At 38.1% G+C, this 19,391-nt stretch overlaps 1 protein-coding gene across 4 annotated transcripts in view; it reads right to left on the bottom strand.

Moving 5' to 3' along the window:
- Positions 1-4,565: 4,565 nt before the first annotated feature.
- The window catches only part of SLC38A6 (solute carrier family 38 member 6), a 41,641-nt gene continuing 26,815 nt past the window's right edge, over positions 4,566-19,391 (bottom strand). The window contains exons 9-16 of one of the 4 annotated variants that reach the window (XM_074583705.1): positions 14,685-14,750; positions 14,438-14,491; positions 12,832-12,911; positions 12,018-12,118; positions 8,138-8,262; positions 7,142-7,286; positions 6,948-7,042; positions 4,566-5,776 (exon numbers count right to left, since the gene is read on the bottom strand). In XM_074583705.1, the coding sequence (XP_074439806.1) occupies positions 5,696-5,776; positions 6,948-7,042; positions 7,142-7,286; positions 8,138-8,262; positions 12,018-12,118; positions 12,832-12,911; positions 14,438-14,491; positions 14,685-14,750 (747 nt within the window). In that variant the 3' untranslated portion in view covers positions 4,566-5,695. Of the gene's footprint in view, positions 5,777-6,947; positions 7,043-7,141; positions 7,287-8,137; positions 8,263-12,008; positions 12,119-12,831; positions 12,912-14,437; positions 14,492-14,684; positions 14,751-19,391 lie in introns of all 4 variants that reach the window. The other 3 variants (XM_074583703.1, XM_074583704.1, XM_074583701.1) reach the window with 3 other exon arrangements.

The following is a 19,391-nucleotide window of genomic DNA, read 5'->3' as shown; positions in this document are numbered from 1 at the left end:
TGACATCAGCTAGGCAATTTTTTACATACAGATAATTTTTTAAGAATTCCAATTCCACAAGAAGCACGGTTGAATGATCACTACTGAAATACAAATACAAAAAAACACCACCACAAACTACAGAAATTAGGCAGCACTTTTGTAATACTGAAAATCCTCTGCCAGTGGCAGTCATTAGGAAGTGGCAGTAAACGTGTCTGAAGGTTTTTCAGTATGCAGAGCAACTACAACTAATGCTTTTAACATGAAAGTCAACTGTAAAACAAGTTTCAGGTAAAGCGTTAAATTATATCTAATTGGGAAAGGAGTTCTACTACAATCAATGCTACTTTAGCTTCTGGACTGATCTGAATTTCAACCTTTAATTAGAGAGCACATTAGGATGCCCGCTATAGAAATAAGAAGATTAATTTTCATCTCCTTAAGTAGGGAAATTTGCCAGCAACTTGATTAATCTTCAAGTATTTGTAGTGACACACTGGTAAATATGTCCATCTCTTTCTTTTTTTTATAGAAATAGAAAGCCACATGAAGACCCCAGGCTGCTCAGTTGGCAGGACTCCCGAATTCCGAGCCTCCCTTTGGCTCAGTAAGGGCTCGGGAGTTTGCCTGCCAGGAGAGGTAATGGGGACATCACTGATATTTCCATCCAGAACAGGCAGAACGAAGGAATGCTAATGAAAGCATGTCATATTCTTCATTAATAACTCTAAAAATTCATTTTAGGATTTTATTTGAAATGAGACCCGCCATATTGGCTCAGGCAAAATACCCGCATAGGTCCATAACCCTGCTCCACCTCTGTCCAAAGGAGACGCCTATGGAGCCTCAAAACAGGCAGGCGTGGACTGACGGCTCCCCTGCGTCCTCACAGCCTCCATGGGCTACAGTTGCTGGAGCACTGACTTCCCGATCCATACCAAAATGACACTTTGTGCAGCGTGAGAAATACAGTAATAAAGTACAAGCCCCTATTCTCTCTCAATGTGCTCACGAGCCGCTTGAGGATTTAACATTTGCCCCGGCAGCTCAATCAGACAGATCCCATCGCACCATCATGTTTTCATTCTCATTAGGAGGACTCCAAGGGTAGAGAATGTGGCACCTTGAGTATGTTACAGGTGACATAAATGATTTAAGAACTACAAAACAGCACAGTCTTCCCATGTCACAAAGTTAAGATGTTGCCATATTTCAAAAAGAAAAAAACCTTACAGGAACAGACATGATGGGCACACCAAAAAGGTCTACCTTCAACAATCACCAGTGGTGGACATTTAGTGAAAATTAAGCCTGCCGGGCATGGACAAAGCAGTGCTTTCCCTGATCCATACCTTTCAGGCAGGCTGCAGTCCCACTAATGCCCATTTGGGCTGTTCAACTAAGGGCACGTTCCTGCTCAGTGCCCTGTGACTGCTACGAATGCAGAACTGAAGCGAAGTGGAAGGTGAAAGGAGGGCCAGAGAGAAGACAGCATAGTTTCACAGCGTCTCAATTTTCACTATACAGGGACACCAGGGAGAATTTTAAACAAACTTATGGCCGTTAAAATCAATATATTAAAATATAAATGGCTTAGAAACATGGGAATAAAATGTGAGCATTTGCCACAATACAAAGGCAGGTCAAGAGCGCTTTTGTTTTGTAGTACGCGTTCCTACAATGCTGTTTAGAAAAGAGACTCTCCACACCCAGCTTACCACAGTCCATCTGAAATTTGAGCAGCCTTCAAATGGACAAGGAATGGAAATAGGAGAACAAATCAAAGGCTACCAATCAATTTTCATCTCTTACATTGTTCTTCTTGTTCAGCTGGGGAAAGAGAACCTTTCCAAGTGAGTTCAGAAATGCTGCGGGCCCCTTCATCCATTCCTGTCAAGTCCTCAGAAAGGAAGGTTGGAAAACGCTAACTACAGGTAATACACTGAAATATATAAATCTGGAAATTCGGGGGGAAAAAGATCTGTACACAAGAATAAGGAAAAAAATATATTTAGCAATATGTGAGTGAGCAGAGAGTTCCAGATTGGAGGCCTGTTTTGTTCAAAAAATTCATGCTAGTGCACAACTGTTGTGAAACCTTCACACAGACACAACAAAGAGAACACTCTGTGGGGGATGCAAAGGATAAAAATAGCGCCCTGGCTCTGCTTTTTCATTGTGGAAAACACTCATACCTTTTTTCTAAATTTGGAAATAGAAAGTTCTTTCTCTTTATGCCCCTCTCCCTCTCTTCATATTTTAAGTTACGTATCATAGGAACTTAAAAGTAACAGTATTTCTAAGTCTTTTTCAGACGAAAGTTAACACACATTCTGTAACCCCCCGTGCTGCTATCCTTTCTGCACCGCAGCCAAAATGTAATAATAGAGCTCCAGCAGAGGTGTGAATTGCTTCCATTCATCCTCACCCAGTATTAACTTCATACATTGGTATTCATTATTCCAAAGTTTACCTATTAGGATAGTCAGTTAATAGCCAGGCTAGTTAGGGTAATAATCAGGGATTAAAACCAATAACGTGGTGATTTCCATAGCATTACAGGAATCGACTGTAAAATTAACACTGTATTTCAGGTATTCTCTGTCATGTTTTATAAGATGATGCACACAAGCCCAACCACCTGTGTACGAACAGAGCATTACAGTGCATGGCAAGACTCAGCTTTTTCAGAGGGAGGAGGAAAGAGCAAAAGCTTAGCAAAGCTTTGCCCGCTTCCTGCGCCTTCAAAGATAAGCCAAGTCTTCAGTGTTAAGTCTTGCTGGTTAGAGTTTAAAATAAAGTGACTGCAGTGATTATGAGTATTACTCAATAGTATGCTACGAGAGTGTATGATAAATGAGAAACAATTTCCATGAAATTGCTAATAAATATTCCTCCTAAATTCTAGTGTCTGAAAAAACCCTATAGTTTATTCACATGAATGTAGTCTCCTGTTTTCCTAAAAAGTTTTGGTTCAGTCAGATATGAAAATAATTTCCTGATGTACAGCTGTCATTGCTTTCTCAAGGTATACTTTTATAAGGTAAATATTTAGCGTTTTACACTACTGCCAGAGATACACCTTGAGTGGCTGAATCCCTACAGTATAACGAAGCCTGTGAAACACAGCTATTAGAGGGCAGCCGCTGGCAGGAAGGCAGCTACAGCTGGTTATCAAGAGTTAAACGAGCTGGGAGAACTGCAAGAACAAAGGCAAGATGGGGAGCCTCCACCATTAATACTCACACAACGCTGAGAAAGTCTGATCAATCCCCTGATCAAAGGAGGCCAGAGACCCCTTAAGTTCGAGACATCCCCTGTGCGCACACACACACGCTTTAACCTGCTAAAGCAAAACTGCTGGGCAAAGTGTGAGGTTTTATGAGAAAAACGTGCTATCTAATGGCTGTGGCTGCTGCTGCTGCTCAGAAAGGCGGTCCCACTCCCACCACCCCTTCACTTTTCTTGTCCCCTAGATGAGCTCACTGCATTCATTTTTTTGGCAGATAACATGTCACATCTCCCAGTCACGGTGGTTTTCTGCTAATTAAACATGCTGACCCGGAGCCACTGCCAGTGCCACAGAAGTAGCTCTGAACTCCTGGCCAAGAGCGGACGTGCTGTTTCTGGTACTGACAAACTATTACACGGCTCACCTTGTGTCATCAAACCTCTGCTAGAAACTTTGTGATGAAAGTAACTGCAGTCTTTTTCAGAAGACAGAGTACCAATTCCTGCACATTGGGGATCCTACCAAAAATTCTTAGTTTCCAGGCACCACCATACACATCTATTTTTATACTAACCTCATAAGCAGAATAATATTCTCCAGGCAAAAAAGGATTCCTGAAGCAGTACCAAGCTGCACCACCTGGGTGCCTTCAGGCCATCTATCAAAAATGAGAAGTATCTTATGGATCCCAAGAGAGCCGCGTGATCTGTTGGCACGAGAAATTCTAGTTTGTCAGTGCAGGAACAGAGGTGGTGATTCCAACTCTGCTATTTTCTCTTCCTCTGTTAGATAGGTGAGGACCAAGTACATTCAATCAGGGTTATGTTAAAGTTAGCATATCAATCAGTATTCTCCAAATCCAATGTGACATAATTTGACAGGTTAATGGCACAGACCCACTGCTAAGAAGTTCGAAATGCCAGGCTCTGGGGCATCTCCCCTATCTCAACTGATAAAACATAAGTCAACATAATAATAGAACTGTCTCAGAAGGGCTTTCTAGCAATAAGTCAAGTAACTTGCTAACTGTGCACTTTATGGACATTTAAATGTATTTAACTGTCACTTACTAGCTGCTTTCATTACTTTGCTATCTTTCACTTGTGTCTTATTCCACTTCTCAGATGTACAAGTGCTAAGTTAATTTAAAAGAAATATTGCATCTGGAAACAATGAAGATCTTTCCCAATCTCTAAATCTTGCCATTTGAGGCTGAGGTCTAATTTCTTAACTTTACACAAGCCACTTCTGTGAAGGCTCAGCTTCCTTAGGGCATAAAGTCTCTGAAGAGATTAGGCTAAAGACATCACATTCCATCCGACAGAAACAAATTTTAAAAACCTTACCATGATATCAGCCATGGCTTTCATTCTACTAATATGAGGAACTTTTGTGGTGGGCACGCGATACCATATTTAACAGAGCCCAGTTGGTGTTGAAAATTGCCTTAACATTTCATTTAGGCAAATAAAAAAAAGGGAATTACAAAAGGGTACATGGAAGTTTAGAAATCGAAGGTAAAACTAGGGTTCCATAAACGTAAAATTTCCTTTGTCTTCAACAGAGGCAGAATTTCACCTTTCAAGCCCAAACCTTCTCTGACACACAACAGTACATAAAATATAGAAACACTCTATTTCAAATATGTAACACTTGTAAAAATGGGAAGAAGAGAGAAAAAAAAAAAAAAAAGTCTTTCACTGGGGGAATACTGAGGTACATTGAATAATATTCAAAAACAGATATTAGTTGAAAGATGTCTATTATTAACTACAAAATGGAAACACTTCCTAATGCTACTAAACGCTATTATGCTAGATGGGCAAAGCCTTCTAATTTAAATATTACTTCAGTATGATTCAAGTACACTGAGGTATAAAAACTGTATTAAAAAAACAATTAACAAGTATTTTCATGATATGCCCATTAAACTGGGCTAAGGCAGTTGATTTCTGGATCCACGTTAGGATAAATTAGGGCAAGCATTTAGAATCAGAAAGTTCTTAATATGAATCGGCTGAAATTTTGTAAATTATTCAAGCAATAGAAGTCCTCCACAGTTTAGGATAACGTGGATTATTCTGAATGCACACATCATGATAGGCACATCATGATTGATATAATATCGATCTCATTATCTTTAAAACAGAAGTTATTTCACGGTTCTGCTTTTGTTCACCATGTGCACTAAACCATTTTTGCACTGCAAAATTCTCAGGAGATCTTTTTACATGTCATAATTACGTAATTAAAAAGTAATATTTTAGAATGGCAAGGACTAATTGTCCAATAACTGAAGAGAGTGACTCAAGATTAAAGAAGGAACATCACTAATGCAGATAAAATGGAGCATTATTTCTTCCAAAGACAGATTTGGTCAGTGTTTCCTTCAGGATGTCCAGCATTCATTTCAGTAGTTTTGACCCATCTCTGGTTCTTGCTGTCCTTCTGAAGCTCAGTTCAGGCTGTGACAACAGGCTGTTACTGATTAATCCAATTGAAAATTATTAGAACTAAACTAAGAAGGCCAACACAAATGCCAAAAATAACCAATGCACATGCCTGTGAAGAAAGAAAAGCACAAATTAACGTTTTACCAAAGAAAGCATTTTACATTTCTAAGGCATATAACTAATGACAAAAAAACCCATAAGAACAGGTTTAAATAGTGTCTTTTAAAATAATCTTTAATGTTTCAAATTACTCAGTCTTCAAACACAAGGTATCTGCTTAGAGGGAGACTAAACTAAGCCTGCTCTGGGGTATCTCATTGGGAACTCTCAGAGCGGTCTCGTTTGCTTACTCACACTATCCATCTGCAAAAAAAAAAAAAAAAAAATCGTTTGCCCTTTACAACTGTGAACAAATTAGGAAACAGAATTTCTATTTTACTCAAAATATAATTTAAGTAACAATGGACTCTTTACATTTTTGAACAGCCAGATTATAATAAAACCACAGTTCAAGAGACAGTAGATTGCTGATTTATAACAAGGCCCCAAATCTGTTGGAACTAGTCACAATTTTAAATGATCACAGAGCATCGTGATTAAATTTTCTTTCAGATTGCCTATTTTGTCAATACAATAGCAGCCCTATGAATCAGAAGAATGGAAGAAGGGACTACATATAAACAGTTTGTCAGGATTTTAGCCACTGTCACAGAGTTGCTCTGCTGAGCAGCGGTTAAAATGAAGACAAACAGTTACAGTGCAAAAAGCAGGCTGCTGCACAAATTCCAACTAGAACTTAATCTACTATACCAAGAAAGAAACCATAAAGAGAAGGAAAAAAAAATAAAAAAGGAAAAAAGGAAAAGGAAGGGGAAAAAAAAGATATTTTTCAGAAGGCTTACATAGAAAACAAGCAAAAACACTGTTTCACTTAAAGGCAGTTTGGCTTTGTTCCAGCTGCCCAAACAACATCAGAGTAATGTGTAAAAACTGAGGAGAAATTGGATTAAAAGTCAACATCTGAGAACTATAGGGAAAAGCATGTATTCAGATCAATAGTCCAACACATGGACGTACTGCTGCTCAAAAATCTCTTGTGAAGAAAGAGTTTCAGAAAGACTACATCTATCATGAAGGATAAAAGGAAATGCTCACAGTTTTTGGGAACTGCAATGTAAACAGGAACTTTGCCCCTTGGATTACGTGCTCTACAGTGTATCAGGATGCATCTAAAATGAGTCTGTTCAAGTATAATCAGCACACGTGAAGAGAAAGCATACCCCAAGTTTCTGCGGTGATAAAAAGTCCTCTCTGCTAAGCTTAAGATAAAATAGTCCAGGATATACAAAAAGCAAACATGTTGATGTGGTTGAACCTTTAAAAAAAACAGAAAGTAAGATTTTACTTAGAGCAAGAATACGGAATTTTTTGAAGAAAAGCTTAAAAAAACCACCAAACAACCAGAACAACTTACCAACTACTCCAAATACATTTTTAATGTCTGGCACGTACATCGCAAACAGAACAACAATTGTATTCAGTGCTAAAGTGACAAGGATATGGCAAATCCACGACACAGGAAGATGAGAGAAAAATACCATCAATACAGCTTTCCTTGCCTACATAATATAAAGAGAAACATTGTATGGGTAAACACATACATATATTTTCATCTTATCTCAATTGCATAAACTTATGAATTATATCATTCCAGATGTGAAAGAACATTTTAAAAATCAAAATGCAAAAAATTTAGTAACAGTTAAACATTTTGTCTTTCTGTAGCCTCGAGTTTACTTTAGTATTAAAGCAGTATTTATCATATAGCCATTAGCCTTAAGGAAGTACTCCTATTTCACAGAGACAAAAGAAGGTTTGGGGGCTAATGCTTTGTCTCTTTGAGCATGCTTGGTAGCAAATGTCAGCGTGTTGCCAACTGATACGTAATCCATAAGCTACTTCTATATACAGTTTTGCACGCACAATTTCTTTTTGGTCATAACTGGATGGATTTTCAGTTCTACCATGGTATTGATAAACTGAAGTAGGGTTTTTGGTGAAATAGGTGAATATGTGTTTTTAATTTACAATTAAATTGAGTTTTCAAGTATAAGTGTGTGTGTGTGTGGGGTGCGTGCATGTAGAAAGGAAAAACCAAGTCAGCAAAACTCAATTTAAGGGGGGGGGGGGGATCAAACTAAATAAACTTTAGAAGTTTTGAATTCCCTAAATTAAAAACAATGCTGTGGGCTAGTTTTAATCTGAAATCTGTCTCAAGAGCACAAATTAGCTTAGTGGTTAGTTGTTATTTTGGAGCTCTCATGGAACATATGCAAATATGTGGTCTTTGATCAATCACTTGACAAGTGAATAAGATACACAAGACTAGATGCGACTCAAATATTGCAGTCTGCAAAGCATTAGTGTTACCATTGCTTATGCCAGCTTCAAAACGTTTAGGAGTACTTACTGGGAAATGGATTAGAGGGACTGTCAAAAGCACAGCAAACAGTATGGCTACTTTAACACTCATGATGACAGTATCATGAGGCAGGTACCTGCTGTAACCTTGTAGCAATTCAGAGTCCACTTTGTCTGAAAACCAGAAAAAATAATTGCTTTGTTAACCGTTTAAGAAGTAAAATAATTAGCAATGCATATTAAGCTTACATTCAAATGGATCAATTTGCTTGTGACTAATGCAGAGTGGAAGGGGGCTGCAGATATGGGTCACTTTGGCATTACTGATACAGCAGGGTACGTAACCTCGAGAAAACTGAAAAAACTTCAGGAGGCAAGTCTCTGTAGAGCCTCTGCTGAAGACAAAGCTATCTAAAGAGAAGATACAAGTATGAAGGTGAAAGCATTAAAAAGAAAGAGGATGTGACATGAAGCCAAGTACACATTACTGTAAAACTTGTTCTATGTGTCTGAAACAGTCATTACTAGATTGTTTTGGTTCAAGTAGAAGCCAGAAACAAATTAATGGTGATAAATTGTCTGAATTGCGTTTCCTTTTTTATTTTCCCCAGAAACATTAAGTGATATGCAAGGTAAAATTTCACAATTTGAAAGAAGCGCTGCAATTCTGATTTAAAGAAAGAAAGAAATGTTAAAACCATGCTAGCGTATGTGCTTTTACTGACTGTAATTAGCAATATATTGCTGGATGACTTGGAGAAGGATAACTAGCATCAATTATACTTCTAAAAGATATTTATTATTAAAAACAACAACTACACAACAACAAAAAAAAACCAAAACCCCCCAAAACTATTGACAATTGAGATGGATTTTTCCCCTATGCCTCATAAGTAGAAAAGTGCAACACAAGGACACCTGAAGCACCCAAGGTATAATAGAGGATGCACCCAACAAGGTCAAACGCTTTCACTGACAGCGCTGTTTTCTTCAGCAGTGAGAATCTCATATGTTCTCCACCACCTGCATATTTAGCTTTGCAAAGCTGAGTGTTGTGGAATTACTATAGTACCGTATTCCATGAATACACCATCACAAGCATTACTTGTGTACTAGTCAAGGCAGAAGCGGGGCAAAAAATGACGGAACAGTGATGAATCCTCCACCTTTGACTTTTGCTGCTTTTAATGTGAAAACTTTCACTAAGTTAACAGCAAAAGTCAGAGCCCTGAAAGTGGTCTGCTATCCTGCCTTTTTTTTTTTTTCAGCATACCTTTACTAAATGCTTTTTTAGACTTCAGAATGGACCAAAATTTCCGCCAAAGTCCAGTCACCATCTGAAGTTTCAAACTCACAGAAAACAGAATAAACCATCTGAACCACAGAAAGATGAAGCATGCCTCATTTCAAAGAGGGAACTCTTTTTTTGTTTTCAATTTAAAATAAAATGTTTTACATTTTCTTGGACTGGTGTTTGAGGAACAGGGAACAGATTCTCTCTATTTAAAGAAATAAGTTAATTAAACACGACAAGCAAAAAGTGAAAAAAGGAGAAGCAGCTTACAAGGGCAGGGGGAGGGGGAATACAAATCTCTTGCAGACATCCCTTGTTGGTAACCAGTTTAGGCTCTTGAGTCTAAGAGTTACTAGAAGAAATCAGTCCTGCAGAAAACCAGAAATGTTCCCAGTGAAACAGACTAAAAGACTAGTATCAAGACAGGGTCTTGTCCCAAACAAATCATGACAGCGAAGCTAACAGGAACTGCGATGGTTGCTAGGACTACTACCATTTTTCTTTTTTTTTTTCTCCCCTTTTCTTTCCCCCCTCCTTTTTGAGATTTCATCTGGAGACAGATGGTCATCCCACACTGCCTGCTGAAGCTCTCAGAGTGGCACTCAAAATCATATTTTCCTATAAACCACATGGAGACAGTCAGGAAACAGTAATAGTGGCCTATACGCTATTAGAAGTTTCAAGACTCCCCATATAATTTTTCAAAGGATTCTGAGTGTCAAGGGAACATTTTCAGACAGTTATGGTCAGACATACACTTATACTTGGGGTAAAAAAGTGCAAAATTCCCTAGAAATCTGGAATTATTAGCTGCTGAAAGACACTATTTTTGGTGCTTTTTCAGACACTATCTCAACTGAACAATCAAGAAATATAAAACACTCTGAAAGGAGAGGAAATCCTAATCGGAACACTTTTATCTTACTGCATTACTGTCCCTTGTAAGAATTTTTATTCATTCCAATCAACACAGGTTAGCATGCGATCATCTCATAAAAAGGGAGAGTTTTCAGAAGACATTGGAAGAATCCTCATAGATGACTGTGATGCATTTACATGATGGTATTTGTATGAAACTACTCCAGAAGACAGATCACCAAGTAGAGGCGATTCAATTTGTCAATGCGTGCTATGTGAGCATAACACAAATTCACAGCAGGATACAGAGACAAATGACATTTCTAAGAAGAGGCATCACACTGTGATGTTACATGACAAGGTACTAAAACTGTTGTATGAAATAGACGCTCACCTACTTCTGCCAAAGTTATGATGGACCCTTAAAAAAAAGCCACTATGTAGATAAGTGTTATGAAATCTTGCCGTGTACTTGGGAAATGCAAGAATACCAGACAGACAAAATCACCTGTGTTTAAACTCAACTAAAAAACTGTACCCAGAAGTATTCAAAAGTCCAAATGCAGAGTTATTAAATTGGTACTGAAGCACATTGCCATGTAAACCCTACAGCAAATGAAAACACAAGAGGTCTGTAGAATGTGGTAGGGCAAGTGTCATACCCCACCCACTTTTCTGTTTGGTAAATAAAGCACTATGTCAACAACATCTCTAAGAAATATGCATTTCTTGGTTCAGTGCATGTATCAAACAGATGATATCTCTGGCTCAGGAACATTACGCAACACAATTACTGAAGACCAGAAGCATGTGCTAGGAAGCCCAACTCAAAGCTTATCCTTTTAAATTTTTCAATCCTTCCCTAGTCTTTTGTCATTGCCCCCGATTAGATGGGCACTTTCTCTGATTCAGACCTTCTAATTTTCTTATGTTCCTTGTCAATTTTTTTCCAGAGTCCTCTAGTTTGTCTTTACGTTACACATAAACAAACCTATCATGAAGAAGTCACTTTGTGCAATCCTTTAAAATAAAGCTTTCCTAAACCGGATGATTCATGGGAAAAAAATTTTCCACTTCCAGCAGAAATAGCTAGTGTTAGTTCCAATTAATTTGTAAAAATACCAAAATGAAACAAAGAAGCCATACACGCGTTGTACCCAAGCTGTATCGGACAGGGAAAACATGCTGCAAACCTTCATGTCCACCTAACATTAGGGCTAGCTTGCTCTGGGTCAAATTCCCCTCATAAAAGACAACTGCCTAAGTGCTACTTAGAGACTACAAATCAAACATGCTGGGATATCACAGGGTTAGTAAGTGATAAATGTTGCTAGAAAATAGAGCCTTAGAACAGACCTTTCAAACTTGTTGCACAAGCAGACTATTATCAGATCTCAAAATTTCTCACAGGCCACGATAAATCCGTTCCCAGTGAAAATATTATGCAGTCCAACATATAGTGTTAATCAGTACTCTAATTACATAGCATTACAGAACATCAACAGATCATCAGCTACAGTTTAGGGACCAATATCTTGTCTGTATAGCACTTTCGCACATAAACCCTGCAAAGTTTAGCCACATTACACATTGACAAGTCAATGAGACTGTAATAATTTGCAGTGTTAAGCATGTTTTCAGTCTTCACAGGAACAAGATTTCTGAGGATTCAAGTGTATCAATGCACAAACAAGCCTGAAGTACTCCAGACAGAATGCATTTATCATTTATTATTAGCCTTCGTTCTAAAGAATACTTGAGGACTTACCATACTTACCATAAAACGTCAGGTACCCAAACAGAGCAGACATAAAGTAAATTAAGAAACTCAAACCAATTCCTGTGACAGTTACATTCTGCATTCTACTTTTGGATGGACTAAAACACAAAAAAAAAACCCCAGAAAATTAGTGATGCTTAATATGTATTGTGGACTATTAAACACAATTCAATCTACATTAAAAAAAAAATAAAAAACAAAACCCAAAACTGCAGCTTGCCTTTCATAAGAAAGTACCCATTTAATTTACGGCCACAGAGTATCTGCTGAGGTCTGTGCTGTCAAAAACATTTAGGGTTTTTTAAAGTATTTTTAATCTGGTAATTAAAGGGCACTTTTCATGCAGACAACTAACATTGTCCCCATCTTGTAGGGAATTTAGACATACCAGAGTATTTTTTAAATCAAAATTTTGATTTATACAGGATGATATATATTCAGAGCCAGGAACAGAATCTGGGTCAAAAAAAACCACTGAATCAGATGTGGCCAAATGCAGATTCAGTTACAGCAATAAAAGTTAACTAGTAAGTACCTTAGCAAATGACCTTTTTTCTCCAGATTGTCCAGGCCAGGACAATGTACTGACATTGATGATGGAACCATATTTGTTACTTTTCTCTCCTGTAAGAGAGGAAAAGCCAGTACAGACCAAAACTGTACATTTTCCAAAAAACAAGAAAGCTACTTAGTTTGCATTGTTTGATGGCACTGACTTGAAAATAAAAAAAAAATTCAAGAGTAATTTAAGGAAAATATTACAGAAATACTGTAATTATATTTTAATATTGCATGTATTTTCATATATTACCTGCGGAGCTCGCAATAGATGGGTAAGACTGAGGTATGGCAGAGAAAAGAGAAGGCCATAGTTGGTATTGCATAAGCACTCTAAAATAGAAGAGAAACATCTTGTAAGTTGTTTGTTATAACAGATGGTTGGAAAAATATCTGGATGAATTCAGTTCAAGTGTTGGAAGTTAGTGGAAATCTTTCCACATTAATGCTTTGAGATAAATCTCCACAACACAGAATGGTGTCTCTGAATCATTCCACAAAAAAATGGACCTTTTCAATTGGTCATGGCTTACTACACCATGATCAGGAGAGGTCGTGCTGTCTATAAGCCAACAACTGAAAGATTCTTTGTTAACTATATTGAGGCCAAGTAAAAAGATTAGGATTTGGTCCAGAGTCAGTGTATCATTCATGAAATTTTTTTAAGAAGTTTTCTAAATGCTAATACCCATAGCTACCAGTCAAATTACCGATTCCTTCATCCTGACTTCACTATTTTCTTATTACTCCTTCACAAAAGTTTGGATACAGCATCCAGAAAATACAACATGCTTTGGCATCTAAAGTTTTAAGATAGTTATATAATTAAAGCTGCAACCACACAATTAGTGGTATATTATTCCAAAAACTTGTAATAGCAGAGATGAATCATCTAGTATAGCTTACTTCAATTGCCAAGAGGAATAAGCTGAACTGTAACAAACACTTTTGTGCTGATATAATCAGGCCCATATTGGTAAAAATACACCACTTTCTATTGATAAAATGGAAAAAGAAGTAGAGATGAGTCCCAAGATTCTTCAAAGCACAAAAGGCCAGACAAAAGGCCAGAATCTCACGGTAGATGTTTCTGGTCAAAGCAGAATTTCTTCTTTGATCTACAGATAACATTTGTCTCATGTTTGCATTGCCCAAGCTTCCCCCCCCCCCCCCCCCATCTTTTTCTTGGAAGGGTGGGGGTGGATTTTGTTTTCCAGACAAATGCAACCAACTGCGTCCATCCTAAATTCCACTACGCTACAAGCCTGTCCCAGATTTATTCTTCCCTTTTTCCCTTCCTCTTCACCCCACAGAGACTAGAGTTCTACAGGATAGTTCCTCTCCTGCAAGCCTTGATAGGTGGTGACATGATTTAAATGCCACATTAATTAACAAATACCAGAGCTGGCATCCAGAGAAATGGACAAGATTGCATTAGGCCTGAAGAATTAGCTTCAGGTAAGAAAAAACTAAGGTTAGGTCCAGGCTGTTTCAAGAAACCTGTTCTACCTCGCAAGGAACGAAAAGTGTGCACACAGCCAAGTAGCACTGAGTTATAAGGGCATATTAAGTTGGCTTGATCTGACTGCATCATGAGGCTGACCACCACTGCATCTGTTATACTTTATACTTTGGTCATATTTGTGAAATATTTTCATAAATGCTAACTTGGACAGCCAGCCTCCATATAAAAAAAGAAAGAGTGAGACTGGATAACACTTGGCAACAGGTATAGGAAATATTTCAGCAGCCTATAACTACTTTTACAGAAGAATAGCTTACCCTGGATAGAGTTTAAACCCCAATTCTTTAAAAATCACCCCCTCCCTTTAAGTTTGCATATTGTTAATAGAGATTACCTCTTTTGAAAGATGAAAGAGTTTTGCTTTACAATCTCCAGTAGAATTTGAAACCTGTGGGACATACATGCAAAAAAATGGCATAATGAAAGAATAAGCCCAAACCACAGACATGAATCTTTTTAGTTTCTGTGATGATTAAGAAAAGAAGAATTTAAATTACAAGTCATTCTGAAAGTGTTAACGTAAAAAAAGCATTACAGTTACTAATAAAATTAGAAGAACTTCAAAACAGCATGCACTTTACCTGTAAAGTCTCTATGGCACTATTTAGAGGTAGAGGACAAGGGATCGACCATTTTTTTATCATAACCTGCAAAGACAGCATATTTAATGCATGAATGATACCCTAAAAATCAGTTTAAATTTAGATAGATGTAGCTAAACCATCAGACTGTCGGTATACAAAGCAGGGAGCTACGCCCATAGTAAATTAGCAGGCTTGACTGCTAGATTGTTAGGCCACACGAAGGAGACTTGACAGAAAAACTTGTCAGTGCCATTCCATACAGCTGCTTACTATGCACAGCTGGCAGCCTTATGGCGTGCCTACCTGGAGGTGGTGCACTGAAATGAGCTCTGACACTAACTGAAATACAACCAGCACTCCACATTCACTCTCTCTGTGCTCCACACTAACTGCCGCCCGTACAGAATAGCTGCTGTGTTAGCTATCCCAGACTCTTTCCCTAAGCAGACAAGCCCTTAACAGAGATAGAGCAGAGCCTAGGGCTAATCTTAAAAGGCAGAAACATATGGTTTGGACTAGAAAGCAAAGGAAAAACAATAAATGCAATTATTGTCCCAGAATGTCATTGGGGCTTTAGCTACACCCTGCTGGTTTAGGGACTGCCAAGGAACAGGGCTGAAAATCAAAGGGAAATTAAAATAAGAAGTGTTACCTAGTTTAAAATGATAGTTGCATTGCTCTCCTCACCCTAATTAATTTCCTATTGTAGTTGTCTGGCTTTAGAGGTTATAATTCTTTTGAAGCCTAGAGCAAGTAATTAAAAACTTAATTAAAGACTCAGATTCACAAGAAGAATAACATGGAAGAGAGCACTTCTCCTGGCGCAGAAAACTACTTTTTGGTTGCAGCCAAGTGGTGTTTCCCAGAGGATAAGGATTAGATGCTCCCTCTTGTCACCAGTGCCAGGAGAAGCAAACAAATACTACCTCCGGACAAAATGTGGGAAAGGAAACTGTGGTACATGTCACACTGAGTCCATTGTGGCAATAACACACATCTTAAATTGCATAACTAAGAACAACTCACAACAACTCAAGGTATGGAACTAGGTAGTAGCTTGCTCAACAGCAGTCTGCAAACTGTGAAAAAGGATTATCAATGGAAACTGGCACTGCTTTATACCAGCAGATCTGTTCTTACCTGCTTATTGATTGGCTAAACTGCCTCCCTCTGTGCAATGTGAGCTACAACCTCATCTGAGGAAGGGTGTAAGAAGGGACATGCTGGTAGTACATCAAGAAATTCAACTGAAGAGCAGTCAAGGGAGGAGGAGGAAAGGACCAAACACTAAAATGTAATTTGGGCCTGTATTGCACATATGCATGACTGTCACATGGGTCACCCCTGCTTCATGTCCTTCTTGCACACTAAGCAGTGAGAAGCTACGAGCTGAGACACAGATGCAGACTGCTGCCGCTGTAGTGCCACAACCATGGCTGTGCTATCTCCCCAGGAAGCCCAAGCTTGTCTAGCCCAAATGTCTAGCTGAAGACATTTATGAGGCTGAGCAAGGAGGCAAAATATTTTTTCAAGGAGATCTCTGTATTTAAAGGCACCCAGATAGGGAAAATGAAGGAGACACTTTGAAGGCTCCAAAGTAGAAGGCTTTGTGGGAGCTCTGGCGAAGGTTGGAATAGGCTTCCTGAGCAATGAAAAGGTGGATGAAGCTGAAGTGCAAGCTTTGGGGAAAGTACAGTGTGCCTGGCAGTGGTGGGGGCAGGGTTTCCTGCAAGCTGAAGAGCAAAGATATATATAAACATTGCAGAGGGAGGACAAGAAAAGCCAAACCTAAAAAGCTGAAGAACATTTTTTTCTAAAATGAAATTAATACAGATTAAGAACAGATTAAAATGGTAACAGAAGAAGACGAAATGCACTATGTGCATTTAAAATCTGTAATTATATTTGCCCACCTGCTTAATTATTCAAATCTGTTTGGGTTTCCAATCGTAGACTGCTCTGTATTTCTAATGAGGTCCCAGCAACTGGAAGAAATTTTTAAGTTGGCAGCACAGCCAGCCCAGTTAGCTGAGCAGTCATGCAGACAGCACAATCTTCCTCTACAACTTTAAGCCTATTTCATATAAAAGTTGTCCTTTGAGCGTAACAAACTTTAAGTGAAAAAACCTAAAACCTAAAGAGAGGTTCTAGTGGAAATAGGGTATTTTAAACCCACAGCAAAAACACTGCTAAAAAATAAAGTTAGAGGCTCAAACTGTTGTAATGTTCTCAGTGATGTTGCTTTTTCGTATCCTGCAGAGGGAAAACAGAAATCCCTTTATTCCAGCAGTACTGACAGCACTCAGCAAAAAGGGGCTCTCTGTGCATAACATCATTCATTACATACGACAGGTTCCCAATCTGCATCACATTTTGTTCTGAGAACATAAACAAGAGATTTTGAAAAATACCATCAGGAATCATTAACACCTTTGTTGAGCAAGCTACCAATAGGGCTGTCTCCACGAAAAAGAAAAATCTGTCTTTACTCTTCACCAACATTCAATATAGCAAGAGGGAAGGTAATAATAAAAAAAGAAAGTTTAACGATCACGCTTAATTTCTTTTCACTTAGGATTCAAGTCAGGAAAGCATTCAACAATCAGAAACAAAAGCGCTCAGAACCTCACAGAAATCTGGCTTTGAATTAACAGTTACATATATTTGTTCTTCTCCCAGATCAGCTCATCTCAGCGTTTTCACTTTTTTCCAAGTGAGGACTATAACCACTATATTAACTTTGAAGAAAAAAAGATACTGAAGCACAGAGAGGAGATACGTGCCCTGCCAAAGCCCCACAGCAGAGTACAGAGAACAAAGAGTAGTCTCTGGACCTTCGCTCAGTGCACTCACTAGACTATACTGACCAAGACATATGCTGTCTATTGTACCTATTTTTTCTGCAGGCTGTAGTAAAACTGCGGCTTGCTGGCAAAAAGCTGAACAGATGGTATGCACTTGAAAATGCACAGAATTATTGTATATGCAAAATATAATTGTATTACTTCCATATGACTAACATAGTTTTCTTCTGGAACAAATTAAAACATATCTGCTATACAGAAATTAACATTGTGCAAACTAAAACACCATTTCAACAGCACATATCACCCCCTTCAAAGCCATTAGATATGAAAACTAAACCACAGTTCATGCCTTTGAGTTTCAGTGCCTAAAGAAGTTAGAGAAAATATTCTGTGAAGAGTATTAGCTTTCTTTAAATATCCAGAACGGCTTATAAAAATTGTGACCTCAATTAGATTTACTGTGGCTGCTTCTTTGTCAGTTCACAACAAAGAGCATAAAAATGTAACCATTTTATAAGAAATCCAGAAGTCTGTATCCTCCGTCATTTATACTTTCTACCTACTTTTTTGACAGAGAATCAAAACTAAACCTTAGCTTAAATCATCCCAGCTTGACATGTCTGCACGCAAGTCTTGCTTACACACTTGCCTTTTCTGAGCCCAAAATTGTTTTCAAATGCATCCACCCATTACAACAACTTTCTTCAGACATGCATACACATTCCCATAGAAATCCACGAGATGAACTTGTTTTAAAACACCTTCAACTACCTTCAGCCGAAGGCCTATTTCAGCATTATAGTTAGTGCTTTTTCTTTTCTTTTCCTTTTTTTTTTTTTTTTAAAAAAAAGATAAATTTTAGGAGAGAGGTCAAAAGTTAAGGTAATTTATAAATATTACAAATGAATTTCCATTAACTCTGGAGAGGCTGTGGCTGCTCCTCAATGCTCAGCTTAGGAAGAATACTTCCCAAGGTCCTACAAACACTGCAATTCCCCAGGGATACCCTAGGGAGATGTTTTGACAGCTTTGAAGTTTGGTTTTATCACATGGTTTAGTTCCTAATGGATTGCCTTGGTCTCCTGGATGGCATGTTTGTTCAACTTGCCTTCAACTCTGTTTATCCCTTTGTAAAACAGGTATTAAATGCAAGTCAGTGCAAGCCAGAATGACAGGGGAGAGGGGGAACGTTTTTCCAGGCTCCCAAATAAGATTCTTGTTTCTATACCTAGCTGACAGAGTGTGAGTTGCTTGGTTGTACTACATATTACACATGTGCATTAACACACTTTTTCCCCATAAAAAGAAAAATAGTGCAACTTAAAGGCACATTTTCCCTCTTAGATCTGCCTAGCAGGTCTCACTTTTGATATTTGGAAACATCTACTTCACAGGGGCCTTGAGAGGGTGACCATCAGGGTCAAAAAACCCCATGTGGCTCAGAGAAAAGAACTTTTCCTTTCAGCGGGAAAGAAGAATAAGGTCATTGACGTATTAATGAATCTTGTAAACTGCCTTAATGAAGTTCTAGTTTTCTTTGCCTTTTTTTGAACTCTGTCACTCCATTATACATGTAAATTTAATTTATTTGGAGTATATTAAATTTTCTTCTGCACTAGTTGCAGTAAGTAATAGTTAGAAGCTAAGAAAACAGAATTCCATTCCATTACTAGTAGGGATACAAAAGAATATGTGCCAGCTCCCTTCAATGCACCGTCAGCAAAACAAAAATATTGTTACATTTACCAGTCCCAAATATAATTATTTTAAATCTTTTCACATGTCTGAAAGTTCCTATACATTTCCATGCCTCAGCAAAACAAATGTAATCTGTCCAAGCAGGCACATACTGAACTTAAGGAAAACTCTCAATTTCACATAAAAAGTTAAGGGGGGA

The sequence above is a fragment of the Larus michahellis genome, chromosome 4 (assembly GCF_964199755.1).
Source record: "Larus michahellis chromosome 4, bLarMic1.1, whole genome shotgun sequence".
NCBI classification, from domain to species: domain Eukaryota; kingdom Metazoa; phylum Chordata; class Aves; order Charadriiformes; family Laridae; genus Larus; species Larus michahellis.
This window is presented reverse-complemented; position numbering and strand designations above follow the sequence as displayed.